The sequence below is a fragment of the Thalassophryne amazonica genome, chromosome 15 (genome assembly GCF_902500255.1).
Source record: "Thalassophryne amazonica chromosome 15, fThaAma1.1, whole genome shotgun sequence".
Taxonomy (NCBI): Eukaryota; Metazoa; Chordata; class Actinopteri; order Batrachoidiformes; family Batrachoididae; genus Thalassophryne; species Thalassophryne amazonica.
Genome location: NC_047117.1, coordinates 68,428,454 through 68,444,294, shown reverse-complemented (window position 1 = coordinate 68,444,294; position 15,841 = coordinate 68,428,454). Strand labels below are relative to the sequence as shown.

Below are 15,841 nucleotides of genomic sequence, written 5' to 3'. Positions count from 1 at the left end.
GTTTAGAGGATGAGAACAACCCCAAGAAAACCATCCCAACCATGAAGCATGGGGGTGGAAACATCATACTCTGGGGGTGCTCTTCTGCAAAGGGGACAGGACGACTGCACCATATTGAAGGGAGGATGGATGGGGTCATGTATTGCGAGATTTTGGCAAACAACCTCCTCCTCTCAGTAAGAGCATTGAAGATGGGTCATGACTGGGTCTTTCAGCATGACAATGACCCCAAACACACAGCCAGGGCAACTGAGGAGGGGCTCCGTAAGAAGCATTTCAAGGTCCTGGAGTGGCCTGGCCAGTCTCCAGACCTGAACTCAATAGAAAATCTTTGGAGGGAGCTGAAACTCCAAACCTGAAAGATCTAGAGAAGATCTGCATGGAGGAGTGGACCAAAATCCCTGCTGCAGTGTGTGCAAACCTGGTGAAAAACTACAAGAAACGTTACTGTAATTGCAAACAAAGGCTCCTGTACCAAATATTAACATTGATTTTCACAGGTGTTCAAATACTTACCGGTATTTGCAGCAGTAACATACAAATAAATTATTTAAAAAAAAATTTTTTTTTTTTTTTAAATCATACATTGTGATTTCCGGATTTTTTTTGTTGTTGTTTTTTTAGATTATGTCTCTCACCTAAGATGAAATTTCAGACCTCTCCATGATTTCTAAGTGGGAGAACTTGCAAAATCGCAGGGTGTTCAAATACTTATTTTCCTCACTGTATATACTGTAACAGATTGGTAAAACAGTTGCAGTTTCATTCCTTCTTATGAGTTAATGTATCTGTAACATTACATTTATTATAAATGCAACATCTTATCATAATCATTCAGATGCCCTGCACGTAACGATATGCAGTGACATGCAGTGCTTTCTAATAGGCTGCGCAATGTTCACAACTAGTTCAGGAAATGAATGCGTGCCCGAAGTTTTGAACATTTAGTGTCAATGTGCCTTTAGTTATCTCTGTATATCTTTTAGTGATTGTTCCCGTGGGCTCCGCGGGGTCCATATAACCAGGCCAGTGTTCAAATAACACAAGACATCTAAATGTGGTTTAAAGACAAACAAACTGTTTTCCTGAAGTACTGGAATGTAAAATTTATCAAAGCATTCATCTGAAATGTCTTTTGTTAAAAATGATTGACATACGACAAGTTCATAGAAAATGATTGTGGAGTTTTTATTTTGCTTTCCTTTTACAGCAGTTAGCAATATTCAACTATAGCAAGCCAAAAATAAATACAAATTTTAAATAATTTCATCAATGTGTTTCATTCAACAGAGCAACAGTAGCATTTCACGTTAATAGGACAGAATCCAACACAGTAGAATGATTTCACATCTGATCTTCCCCTCCGAGGGTACGGCACACTTCTGGGAATTATTCTTTCAATTTCATAAACTTTTATTTTTTTAAGTTTGAACTCAAAAATGTGCAGAGAAGAAGCCATTGTAGTGTGTTTGAATTCAGCGGAAGCAGTTAGGAGACGAGGTCTAGCATGCGTGGAAAAACGGTAACAGATGACAAAATACTGCCAGCAAAGTGCAGAAACGTTCTAAATTAAGATGGACCCAGAAAAAAAAGCTAACAGCGGCAAGCTATTTAGAAAAACCCCAAACTTCTCAACCTTTCATGTACAAAAGAAAAAGTTTTTATTTCCAAAAAGGTGATGTGACAATGTCACTGATTTTATTTTTATTTTTTCTCCTGATAGATGTGACAGCGTTTTGGCAACGGATGCAACAGATGCCCATTAACCTATTTCGCAGAGTCCAACTGTCCAATCAGAAAGCTCCTAAAGCCCATCACAGCATCCGCCCACCAATCATTGACGTATTATGTAGAAGTTGCACCAAAATCATCCATTCCCTTAAGTCTCTCTTCTGAGCCGTTCCAAGGAAAGTTGTGTGGGGAACATAAAGTGGAAGGCGATCCAATAAACTCACACAAGTGTACGCACACAAACTCAAGACGCACAAAACAACCTCCGTTCTTCTGCCGCTGTCAAGTCAGTGCCTCCATTCCTCTCTGATCCTTCTCCATGACTTCATTTCCCTTTGTGGCTGCGCGGCTCCCACGTGCTTTTGGCAGCTGTACGGAGGCCTGGCAGGGCCACGAAGTCTTTCTGGAACCACGAATTGGGCGTTCGCTGCCTTTTCCTCTCCCCCTGTGTGGTGAAGAAGGCATCCTGGAAACGCATGCTTGAGGCTGTGGACTGGAGAAGGAACAGCGGTAAATAAGACGACCGTCCCAGCGAAGCTGAACTCAACCTCCGTCACACGTGGTTGGAGTCGAGTACTTACGAGTCTACGCTTCACCTTTTTCGGCAGGTCTTCGTCTAAAGTATAGACGTCGTCTCTCTTTGCCAGCACCTGTGAGCCGTCCTCAAACTCCACCTGAGATCAAGAAAATACTGTGAAGTCATCAGCTGCACAGTTTCAACTGTTGCCAAATTACTCGGAAATTGCAATCCTGCTGCTCGCCAAGTGATATAAAAAAAATTAAAAAAAACCCTCACAACATTAAAAATAGTTTCTTGAACAAGCACATGTTTAGTTGCAATTTGGGGCTGTACTGTTTACCCGCCCTCATGGGTAGTTTCAAACTGACAGCCATCATTTTCATGCTGAGCGCAGTCCACACTGTTGTGCTCATGTGTGGGTGGTGACCATAAAATGAGGTGTGGTCAGGAGAAGCGCTGGCGCATTCCCATTGTGCGCTCACATCATAGAGCCCTCGTTCGAAAGTAAGGGTGCAGAGATGGCACAACATCCCAATGTGCATAAGTGCTCATTTTCCTTCTCATCATTCATTAACTGAAAACAAACTGAAAATTTAAACAAATGGAAGATACAAAACTTTCATTACTCTGGCTTATAGAACATTTTTACGCTGTTTTCATCCTCCCTGGGTTCACAGGTGGGGAACACCAAGGCGTGGATAACCACAGGCTGATAAGGAGATCAGGTGGTTGGAGGAGGAGGAAGCAGGAAACTGCTTCACCACAGGGAGGTGCTGTTTCTTGATCTGCTCGCACACTTTGATAGTTTGCACAAACAGCTGCTCCTCACCAGAAAACCTCTCACTTCTGTCACGTACTGAGTCCGCCATCTGGATGGCGTTGCACCAGATTTCCTCTTTCTTCGGCTCTTAAAGGGAATGACAGTGTGGTTTCATTCATGTTACACCTAAAACACATACTTGATTAATTAAGGTTAAATACAAATACTTTGTACTTTACGCCAAACCAAATCTAGTGTCATGTGCTGGCGTAATGCACTGCTGCATTTACCACACCATGGACCTGCAGTGGGTCCTGCAAGGCAACCACCCAGACAGACAACCGATCCATCACCACCATTCATAAGTAACATCTCTCTGCCACAGCCAGGTGAACATGGGTGCACCATTGGCCTTCTCAACAATGAGGTGCATATGTACTGGATCAATCCCAGAGAGCCGCGCCACGTGTCCAAAATGTCGCAGCTGACATCACCTCACAAAACAAGTGGCATCACTTGACACAAAGTCATTCCAGCAGTACAGGATCCACCAAAGAGACCTGGTAGCAAAGACATCCACCCATCACCTTCGGTCATTGGTTAGTGTCCAAGTCTCGCAGGAAGCACCAGGACTCGAAAGACTTGGGCCTATGTTCTCCTCCAAAGATATCAGCATCACCAAACACCTCTGTCCAGGAACCTCATGACTCCGTAAGTTCTTCTCAAGCATCTCTCAACCACAAAAGCCGAGATGAATGTCACTGCAGAGATAAATGAACGTCTCTACAAGTTCAACACTTTCGCCACATCGAGATACTGAGCCCAGAAGTCATGGAAAGCCTGGATCTCAGTCTTGATCCCAAACAATTGCAAACCCAAACAGATTTCTCTCTCAGCCTCTCAAATGCTGTAATCAGGGAATCCATCGATTACACAAAAATCACAGCGTAGTCCGTGAAGTCAAGGTCAGTAGACCTTTCCCTGCCAACATAGACAGAAGCCGCTGGTTTCTATGTCCCTACCCAACATAGAAAATTTGCTTTAAAACGGCACAATATAGATCATGAAAAGTGGGTTAGAGTTTCAAATGGTGCCTTTTGGGCACTATGTACATTGTTTTCTTTTTTCTTTTCTTTCTTTTAACTACTTTGTCTATGAGTTTGTGCCTAATAATATGAATTTATTAGGCAATAAATTCAGTTCAGTTTAAAAAAAATAAAATAAAATAAACAGAACAACCTTTGTTTCATAACACACTGATGATAGAAAGTTCTTGTTCTGAAGTGGAGACACTTTCCAAAATCTGACCCACCTTAAAGCAAGCGGTCATCACAAATGCATTTGTGCATAAATAACGGTTGACGCCCAGCTCGACTAAATAAAGCTTTAAGTGGAAGCTGGTCGACTCTGAGCTTACTGAATATTTCAGTGAGTTTGAATAATGCAGATTGTCACCTCCTCCTCATATGCCATTTCTCAGTCTATCCCTCCCTCTCTCTCTCTCTTTCCTCCTCCTCTTTTCACGTCACCTTCTTCCACTCTGCACCTGAGCAACTTTTCCTCTCCTCTTTTTTTTTTCCCATCATATGACATTCACTCCATTTTGTCAATATGACCTCAGCACCTTCAACCACTTTAAGTGTTTTTATGTTTCTTCCAGTTTCACCACCTTTCATTCACCTGCAGAGCTTCATAACGTCGGTGGAGTCACGACAGCAAGGATGTCGAGGGAGTTCACGAAGTTCAATGTTGTCTGCAATTTTATTAGAAACATCGGCAGGAAAAAAAAAAATCTGCAACACTCTGTTGCGTATTTCTTTCTCAGAGTTGATGTTTGTTATATTGCTGACAAGTACAAGTGTGATTAAGTGATTTAAAAAATTTTATAAAAAACAACAACAAAAAAGTGCTTAACAGCTCTATAAATAAATATAAATAAAAATTCTGTATGTAACTAATTCCGACCTGTGGTCTTTTTAAATGAGGATATAGTAAGTAACCCTATGAAGAAATAAAGATTGTTGTTGGAATAATATTTGATAGTTTCAAATTCAATTTTTTGTTGACTCCAAAAACATCAAATAACTTTTTATCCTCAGCCACACACAAAATAAATCAACATAAATTAATAAAACCAGCACTTAGCAAAGTTGGGCATTTCTCCTCAAAAATAAATAAAACACAACAACGACCCATAATTACTCATTAAACTTACTAACAACTATACTTCTGTCAACTGACTAATCATTGAAATCGACCAGTTCTTTCACCTCTACACTGATGGTGCTGAAGCAGAAGTGAATAGCTGGGAATATTTGCAGTTTTAAGCAGAAGTGAATAGCTGGGAATATTTGCAGTTTTCTCTCCAACACTTTAAAATCAAATATTTTCCAGTCTCACTGTCAAACACAACTGTGGGATCTGGGAACTTTTCCTGACTTCTGAAAATCCGTAGCTTGCGTAACTATTTGATCAATAACTAAAGGTGTAACTGGCAGCACATGTGTATACCTGGTACATGTAGGAAACACTGGATCCCAGGTATTTGGCTCCGTAAAAAAGACCATCAGGCCACTTAACTTTCACAGCTTCACCCACTTCAGGAGGACCCAAGTTAACACAATCTCTGCTCTACAAAAACAGACAAACAGTTAGCTGCAGATGTGCATCAAAAAAACAGAACCGAATCAGCAATCAAGCCTCTGATCACTGTACTTACCTTTGACACATTTTTTCCCCATTTGTGAGAATTTTTTTGTTACTGTCATCAGTTTACAAAGAAATGAATGACAGTCGGGGAGGGGGGAGACTGTAGACAGCAACAAAATAATGCTAGTTTGTTATCATCAGTATGTTTATAATATGAAGATGCCTGACAAAATATGGACAGTTTTTCTCAGTTTACAGTAACGCTGCATTACTCTTAAGCCGTGTAAACCAGATATTACACTGTTTTCAACAGGACAATGCAAAGCACAGCAACAAGGACAAACCAGATGTTGATTTTTCTTTATTATTATTATTATAGTGCAAGCACCACCTGAGGGTAAATAATCCCTATAAATATTTACTATCATCACCAGCAATGTGAAGTATGTAATCTTAACATTTAAGAACATGCTCATGACTATGCTATGCAATGTTAGGATTTGTAAAAACATGATTCTCATTCCGTTTGAGTTCTATGACATGGCTCTGCATTGCGTTGCCTGTATTTTCTTTGTAGCAGTTTGTGAAAAACAGGATTCCTCTGAAACAATGCAAAGATCAAAGTAGAGTTGTAAAATAGTGAACTTGTGGTTTGAAGACTGAAAAATCTAAAATCAATTAAAGCTTTAAAAAAACAAAAACATAAAAGGTGTAATATGACTACAACTAACTGACCTGCTGAATCACCTGACCAAACAGAAAAATGAACATTTGGTAAAATTAAAAACTGCCACTTCTGCTGTGCATGTTTAAAATTCCCCTCACCTCCTCCCAAAGCTCTCCGCTTCAATTTTGTATATTTTTGTGATGCTATGCAGTAAGAAAAACATGCACACGGGATTTTCACATGGAAAACTTGAAGGCAAACATATTTCTAACATCTGTAAGACACTGAACAATCCGCAAACTTTCATCTGAAATGTTCTACAGGACTTTTCCACTGGCTCGTTATCTCACACACTAGCTGTTACCACGATCATCATTTCCACTGTAACCGTTACAGCGGGAAGTAGCGTAGCAACCCTCAAGCTGTGACTCTGGTCAAGGGCAAGCATTAAAGTTTGATGGTCTCCGCCTCCAAAGCAACTCGTTACTTCGTATAAGTGACCTAAAAATGTTCCATCTACCCAACACCCACAACATGCTCCTGGTTTTCCAATTAAGGTCACATAACAAAACTGAAGCACAAAGCATCTACCCAACACCCACAACAATTCTGAGAGAAGTATGGGCATCTGTGAATGTGACTGGTGAAATGGTGCATCACCAGTTGTACAGCTTCATGGTGGAGTGACAGAGAAGGATGTTCCTAAATGTATGTCCACAAAACATGTCTTGGGGGCTTCCCTCACGTTTCATTCTTAGACAGCTTTTGAGAACTACCTTCTCCAGACACATTTAACATGTACTACCCTACTGTTTGCATTATGTAATGATTGACAAATAAAGTCCAAGACATATCCATGTCCTGAAATATTTAAAGAAAACGGTCTGTAAAATTGATGATTTGTATTTGTGTATACAGTCTTTATATTTAGTTCATTAAATTACTTATGGCCTCTGAAAATTAGTGGACTGTGTATAGAAATGGCTGTAACTCTTAAATGGTTAATGGAATCTTTTTTTAATCCACTGAATTAAAACATATAGTCTACCCTACAAGCACGTGTAAAATTGTGTTACTGTCCAACTACTTATGGACCTGGCCATTTTTGTGATGCTGTGTGCTAAGAAAATGAAGCATGTACGAGTTTCCCACTGAAACTCTGAGGACATATGCACACATTTCTCCCTCGTAAAAAAATACCACACTGAACCCTGATGCCTCTCCTGTGTGACATCAGCGGTTTGAAGCTACAACACCATTCTTCAACTGCTCACTTACGCTAGGCTAAACCTGCGGGTTCTGGTGCTACAATGCAGGTTGGGTATCCACACCATGTGGAAAAATGGCAGCATCTGCAGTTAAACATCTATAATTATGTTTTTTGCACAAATGATGCGATAAAGAAAATGTGAAGTGAAGCTTATAGAATATCTCTCGCCACCATGAAAAAAGGCATTTAACTATTTTATATGACCCTGTCGGACTAGGAATCAACCAATGATCTCATGTGCCTCGTTAATCTCATCCTTACCACTATGTCCTCAGGATAGGTATCATTGGAGAAGGACCCGTCATCAAACATGACCTCATAGAAGGTCTGCGAGCTGATCTGTGTGACCCTGGAGCTGTAGTATCGCAGGTTCTTATGTTTGGAGATCACCGTCTGGCCCAAAGTAATGGCTGCCTGGGACACTCGGTGCTTCTGGCATAGACACAGAACAGGAAAGTTTAATATTCTATGACTAAAGGAGTGATACATTAATTCCCTTTTAAATGATAACACATTTGAAAAGACAGATTTCAGCTAATTCTTCCAGTCCAGGAAACAATGGCATCAAATATACTGCATCTTAGAATGTCTGTTTTATATATAAATCCTACACGTCTCCAAAGCTTTATTGACTCTCTGGATGTACAGCTCTATGCTGGCTACACTCATAAGCAGCCCTATCTTACTGGCGGTCTTAAAATGAGGCACAGTCCAAGAAATGCCTGCTCTGATGTCCAGTGCAAAGATTTTTTTGCACAATAACCAGGTACACCTTACATAGGCAGGTTCACAACATGCATACACTCTGCTTGAACACACAAGGAGTGCATTAATGCCCTTATATGACAAACAAAACTGAATTGGGAAAAAGAAAAAAATTAACAGTAAAAACAACAAAAACTTAAAAAACCTGGGTTGTATCATATATTTACACCAGTTGTCTTCAAACCCAGGATTTGTATGGTGGGGAACACCAAAACAGACCTGGCAACAGGGCCTCATGGGATATGGAGAGGAGGAGATGGAGGAAGCGGAGTTGCATGAACAACGCTTCACTTCACCTGCTTCACCTCAAGGAGCTGCTGCTCCTGTAAATGAACTGATCGCACATTTTGCACAAATCCACTTCCTCGCCAGAAAACCTCTCAATCATGTCATCGACCAAGTCAAGGCATTAATATAGCAGCTTATAACTATTTTCTATATAAAGATGTAGTGAAATAAGAATGGTGGACATTAAAGTCTTTCCAAAAATTCCTCACCCCAAGAAACCATGTTCACATGCCGTGAAACAAGGCCTCGAACCAAGAACGTATTCAGACTAAAATCAGCCAAGGTTTCACTTTAGCCATATGGCAAGTCCTTTGAGCTACTAAAGTATGAATCATTTGTAAGTGGTACATACTGAGAATTATTGTCAGATTTATTTCTGCTGAGCATGACCATGACAACAGCGTCAGAAAACACCTGTCCGGTGACTTACAGCTGAGGTACTCCGTGACTGGTGTCTGTGGCAGGTGATTGACACCACATATGGCCAATCATCAGGCTCCATGAAGACACCAGCAGCATGGGCACAGGTCACATGAAAGGAGGTGGGACACCGGCCGCATGAACACTGGATACAAGCACCTGCATGCCGCTTCCCCGCACAGCGCTGACGACAATAGATGCACTTCTGTAAAGACATGCAGGCCAGAGGAGAGATTAAATGACTAAAAGTTACCGCTGGACCCAGAATCTGCAGACTACATGCTGACAGTGTGGACAATTCAGTCGGGGAAACTGGGGCGCAGTGAATCAGTCGCTATATCTGCAAAACTACATATATACAGTGGGGTAAAAAAGTATTTAGTCAGTCCCTGATTGTGCAAGTTCTCCTACTTAGAAAGATGAGAGAGGTCTGTAATTTTCAACATAGGTACACTTCAACTGTGAGAGACAAAATGAGGAAAAAAAAAATCCAGGAAATCACATTGTAGGATATTTTAATAAATTATTTGTAAATTATGGTGGACTAGAAGCACTCAGAGAGTGCAAACCTCCGCCAAGGCCATAGGGTCACTGACCCTAAAGAGATTCCCTCCTTGGCACAGTGATCTATTCAACAATTCAGTGTTACAACCAAAACTATGATACATACACTTTTCTTTCCTGTATATTTGACATCCTTGACCATGAAAACATACCACTAGAACTTGGAATCACTTTTATGTCTTTATTAGTTGAAAAGTTATTGTATAAAAACGATTTTCTTCTGGATCTAGCACCATAACATTTTAAGCTACATCAAATCTGATGACACCTTACTGAATCAGTACAGATTCAGCTACAATTTGGTGTTAGTTGTGAATCTCTAGCTTCATTTGTCACCTCACACTGACACATTTTCTATTTTCCCTATATTTTTGCATATTCTGGACCACCAGATCCGGAATCCGATCCGATCATCACCAAACTTTGTTGTTTGATAGAACATTTGACTATGTTACACCTTAATTTTTTTTCAAGCCTTTCTGCATAGAATGTCAAAATTCCCCCTATCCCGCAATGGTGAAGAATCCTTTAAAAAATTCCTGGATCCGGATCGTGATCCGGATCAACACTAAAATTTAATCACTTGTTCCTCTTGTCATTTCCAACCACTCCTCAAAATTTCATCAAGATCCGTTCAAAATGTTTTGAGTTATCCTGCTGACAGACAGACAAACAAACAAACGCGACCGAAAACATAACCTCCTTGGCAGAGGTAAGTATTTGGTCAACCACAAACAAGCAAGGTTTCTGGCTCTCACAGACCTGTAACTTCTTCTTTAAGAAGCTCTTCTGTCCTCCACCTGTTACCTGTATTAATGGCATCTGTTGGAACTTCTTATCTGTATAAAAGACACAGCCTCAAACAGTCAGACTCCAAACTCAACCATGGCCAAGACCAAAGAGCTGTCAAAGGACACCAGGAAGAAAATGTAGATGTGCACCACATTGGGAAGAGTGAATCTACAATAGTCAAGCAGGTTGGTGTGAATAAATCAACTGTGGGATCAATTGTAAGAAAATGGAAGACATACAAGACCATTGATAATCTCCCTCGATCTGGAGATCCACGCAAGATGTTATCCCGTGGGGTCAAAATGACAATGAAAACAGTGACCAAAAATCCCAGAACTACACAGAGGGACCTGATGAATGACCTGCAGAGAGCTGGGACCAAAGTAACAAAGGCTACACACTATGCAGAGAGGGACTCAAATCCTGCTGTGCCAGGCGTGTACCCTTGCTTAAGCCAGTACATGTCCAGGCCTGTCTGAAGTTTGCCAGAGAGCATATGAATGATCCAGAAGAGGATTGGGAGAATATCATGTGGTCAGATGAAACCAAAACAGAACATTTTGGTAAAAACTCAACTCATCATGTTTGGAGGAATAAGAATGCTGAGTTGCATCCCAAGACCACCATACCTACTGTGAAGCATGGGAGTGGAAACATGGTTTGGGGCTGTTTTTCTGCAAAGGAGACAAGACAACTGATCCGAGTTAAGGAAAGAATGAACGTGGCCATGTATCGTGAGATTTTAAGATGAAACCTCCTTCCATCAGTGACAGCACTGAAGATGCAATGTGGCTGGGTCTTCCAGCATGACAATGATCCCAAACACACCGCTCGGGCAACGAAGGAGTAGCTCCATAAAAAAGCATTTCAAGGTCCTGGAGTGGCCGAGCCAGTCTTCAGACGTCAACACCATAGAAAATTTGTTGAGGGAGTTGAAAGTCCATGTTGCCCAGCGACAGACCCAAAACATCACTGCTCTAGAGGAGATCTGCATGGAGGAATGGGCCAAAATACCAGCTACAGTGTTTGCAAACCTGGTGAAGACTTACAGGAAACGTTTGACCTCTGTCATTGCCAACAAAGGTTATGTTACAAATTATTGAGTTGAACTTTTGTTATTGACCAAATACTTATTTTCCACCGTAATTTACAAATAATTTTTTTTTTTTTTAAATCCTACAATGTGATTTCCTGGATTGTTTGTTCTCATTTTGTCTCTCATAGTTGAAGTGTACCTATGTTGAAAATTACAGACCTCTCTCATCTTTCTAAGTAGGAGAACTTGCACAATCAGGGGCTGACTAAATACTTTTTTACCCCACTGTATTTGCAGCAGTTATGCCAATTTTTATGCATACAAACATCCCCCTTATAAATTAGTGTTTTGTTTTTGGATACATTAAGGGTAAAACTAAGTAGCAAGTGAAATTAGTTTTTCCTTTCAAAAGTAAATTTTGTGGATGTCAGTGTCTTTGTATTTATTTCTCACACCAGAAGAAAGGTGACCCCCCCCCCCAAAAAAAATTGCTGTAAGTTAGAAGACTACCCCGTCCAACTGATGAGCATGTGTTATGTCTTCTCCAGACGATCAGCTATTTGAAAACATGACTCATGTGTGTCACATGCACCTGGGGCACAGAATCAGTATAGAAAGTGATTTACTAAGCCCCAGTATCAAGTGGATGACAAATATCACTTGTTGAAGCTTATACAATTACTTTTCCATGAATTAGTTCTATCATTTGTGTATATAAACAACTGTTTTCACATTTGAACAGAAATTATGACAGTTGTATTTATAACAGTTTCTAAAGGACTTACGAGGTCTGTCAATAAAGTAACGGTCCTTTTTATTTTTTTCAAAAACTACATGGATTTCATTCATATGTTTTTACGTCAGACATGCTTGAACCCTCGTGCGCATGCGTGAGTTTTTCCACGCCTGTCGGTGACGCCATTCGCCTGTGAGCACGCCTTGGGAAGGAGTGGTCCTGCCCCCTCGTCGGATTTTCATTGTCTGGAAATGGCGGAATGAAAAGGACTTTTTTTCCATCAGAATTTTTTCAGAAGCTGTTAGAGACTGGCACCTGGAAACCATTCGAAAAATGTATCTGGCTTTCGGTGAAACTTTTACGGGCTTCACAGAGAATAAGGTCTGTTACTACTGCTTTAAGGACCCCTTTAAGGACGCTCGGCGCGTCGTGCTCCGAGCTGCAACGACGCGGCACAAGCCACCGGACCATTTCTAAACGGATGGCTCTGTTGATACGAGACCGTCGTGTGCTCTTTCTCTGGTTATCACAAGAGCTGGACATCAGCCATTTTCTGGCAGATTTCACTTTTAACAAGAGATTCTGTCATGGAAAGCTGCGCGGAGGCTTCGCGCGTAAAGACCGATTCGCTTTGGAAGCGAGACAAAGGAACACCTCCGTTTCGGCATGTCAGAGGACAAGTTTGGACATGTCCAGCTCTCCACAATTTCACTGATACTTACTGGACTGGTAAGCATTGAAAGCCGAGAGACATGTCCAAACCTGTCCTCTGACACGCCGAAAGGTGAGAAGAGCCTTAGTCAGAGAGGTGAACAACAACCCAATGGTCACTCACAGTGGTTGTTCCAGCATTCCTAAGTGGAGAGAGGAGAACCTCCCAGAAGGACAACCATCTCTGCAGCAATCCACCAATCAGACCTATATGATTGAGTGGCCAGACGGAAGCCACTTCTTAGTAAAAGGCACATGGCAGCTCACCTGGAGTTTGCCAAAAGGCACCTGAAGGACTCTCAGACCACGAGAAACAAAATTTTAATAAGACAAAGATTGAACTCTCTGCCATGAATACCAGGCATCATGTTTGGAGGAAACGAGGCACCATCCCTACAGTGAAGCATGGTGGTGGGAGCATCATACTGTGGGGATGTTTTTCAGAGGCAGGAACTGAGAGACTAGTCAGGATTGAAGGAAAGATGAATGCAGCAATGTACAGAGACATCCTGGATGAAAACCTGCTCCAGATTGCTCATGACTTCAGACTGGGGTGACGGGTCATCTTTCAGCAGAACAATGATCCTAAGGATCCTAAGCACACAACCAAGATATCAAAGGAGTGGCTTCAAGACAACTCTGTAAATGTCCTTGAGTGTCCCAGCCAGAGCCCAGACTGCCCAAACATAGGTGCGCCAAGCTTGTGGCATCATATTCAAGAAGACTTGAGACTGTAATTGCTGCCAAAAGGTGCATCAACAAAGAATTCAGCAAAGGGTGTGAAAATTATGCACATGTGATTTCTTATTTATTTTTTTAAATAAATTTGCAAAAATTAAAAAAAAAAAAAATCATGTTGTCATTATGGGGTGTTGTAAGGATAATTTTGAGGGAAATAATGAATTTACTCCAATTTCGAATCAGGCTGTAATATAAAATGTGGAAAAAGTGAAGTATTGTGAATACTTTTCAGATGCACTGTAACTGTCTTATTATTCAGGATACAATGTAGTGTTCAGTGTTTTAGTAAGTACAAGATTTAGGGTCACCACAGGTACTTTGTGGAGACCATAAGAGTTCTTGCCAGCAGTAGACCAAAGGTTAAAAAGTCAGTGATTTTTTTTGATTATGCTGTAAAACATACACCATTAAAACTCACTAAATGCATCAAATAAACATATCTGTGTAATCTAATCAACTCTTATTGGATAGTGATATAAACAAGAGTTGCCGTTCAAAACTCGAAAATGCATTTTGTTTTGGATTTTATTTTATTTTTTGTAATGTTTTTGATAGTTTCTTTTTTTTTTTTTTTTTTTTTTACATGTGAAGCACTTTGGGCATCTGGTGTTGTTGAAAATGTGCTATATAAATAAAACTGACAGCGTAGACACTGTACAAGAGAGAAAAACTGGGAGATGAATGAGCATTGTGAGAAAGAGAGCCCAGTTCTCAGTCAGAAACGATATTTCTCCGCTACAATATCAGGAAAACCACAAACGCGACCAGTCCAGTGACATCATTTGAGGTTTCCACAGCAAACCAGTACAACAGCGCCATTTGTGGTTAGACTTCTCTCCATAACCGATGTCTGTGTGTGGTACACGACATGACGTAACACACACACACACACACACACACACACACACACACACACACACCTAAATTCTCCTTCGGTTTTCTGCACCAAACAGCCCATCAAGTCTATTTCCTCTGCTGTGGCATCTCCAGTCTCCTGCTCCCACAAATCCACTGCTCTCCCACTGAAGGGAAAAAGTGACGGCATGCGCCCATTAAAACGCCGCTCGCTGCCCATTCCATTTTCACCCTTTGTGCACGCCTCCCATCTCAACCCATTAATTCAGTCTTCGCCAGCACTCGTTCATCGATGTGTGGGTTTTTTTATGCTTCCACTTTCCGTTCTGTTGCACTACAGTGTCACGTCTCTGAAGGTCGTTTATTAATGTGTTTCCAGTGAATCCACACTGATGCCTGTGTATGCTGACAGATTTTATGCACACACAGACAAACCAAACCATGTGGAGAATGTGCCTCAGCGCTCACATTCTCTCAGATGGGAATGTGATGGTTTGAAAAAAATGAAGTGTGGCCTTTAAAATGAGGGCCTGTTACATATCGATGACAAGGGTCACTGGTGACCTCGCACACAAACATCAGCTGCAAAATCTGCCAATCTCAGACAGACGCATTTATTCTTACATGCTCTACAGGTTTGAATTTTCATCATGCCGAATATGTGAGATGCTGTTTATTGAACTTCACATACAGTAAACTTCAGAAAGACAGGAAAACTTCCTTCTCTTACCAAGCAAACATTTCTTTGACCTTTCAGAACAGGTTTCTTTATGCTGTTTGTGCTTTTTTTAATGTTAACAGCCACATAAAAAGATATGAATTGAAAATGAGCTTTAAAGCTACCAAAGCCTTGTTTCCCAGTCAGCACACAGACTGCATTTTCCAGGCCCTTCTGAGCGCTCCACTTTGAGCCCAAATAACTAAAAAAGTCAAACGGATTTCAATTAAATTTGGTGAGCAGATGGATAATGTTCTGGGAAATAGGTGGTGTTTGAGGTGATCTGGTGATCTATATTTTGGAACTAGGATACAGAATAATGTCTGCCACACAGCAACATTTAAACTTGCATGTGAGAGGATGCTGATGAAATTTGGTGAGCAGATGGATAATGTTCTAAAAAATGAGGGATTTCATTTTCAATTTGACCAGGAAGACATTCTGGATCCAGAACCAGAAGTGGTTTTAAGGAATACAGTGCATCCGAAAAGTATTCACGGTGCTTTACATTTTAGGCATTTTATGTTACAGCCTTATGCCAAAATTGATTAAATTCACTTTGTCCCTCAAAGTTCTACACACAACACCCCATAATGACAAATGTGAAAAAAGGTTGGA

The 15,841-nt window shown here is 40.8% G+C and overlaps 1 protein-coding gene across 2 annotated transcripts in view; it reads right to left on the bottom strand.

Annotated features, from left to right (window-relative positions):
• Window positions 1-1,191: 1,191 nt before the first annotated feature.
• Window positions 1,192-15,841, bottom strand: part of kdm4c (lysine (K)-specific demethylase 4C) — a 68,808-nt gene continuing 54,158 nt past the window's right edge. Inside the window, exons 17-21 of one of the 2 annotated variants that reach the window (XM_034189364.1) lie at window positions 9,081-9,275; window positions 7,859-8,029; window positions 5,523-5,642; window positions 2,313-2,405; window positions 1,192-2,224 (exon numbers count right to left, since the gene is read on the bottom strand). In XM_034189364.1, the coding sequence (XP_034045255.1) occupies window positions 2,057-2,224; window positions 2,313-2,405; window positions 5,523-5,642; window positions 7,859-8,029; window positions 9,081-9,275 (747 nt within the window). In that variant the 3' untranslated portion in view covers window positions 1,192-2,056. The remainder of the gene's footprint in view (window positions 2,225-2,312; window positions 2,406-5,522; window positions 5,643-7,858; window positions 8,030-9,080; window positions 9,276-15,841) is intronic. The other variant, XM_034189365.1, reaches the window with a different exon arrangement.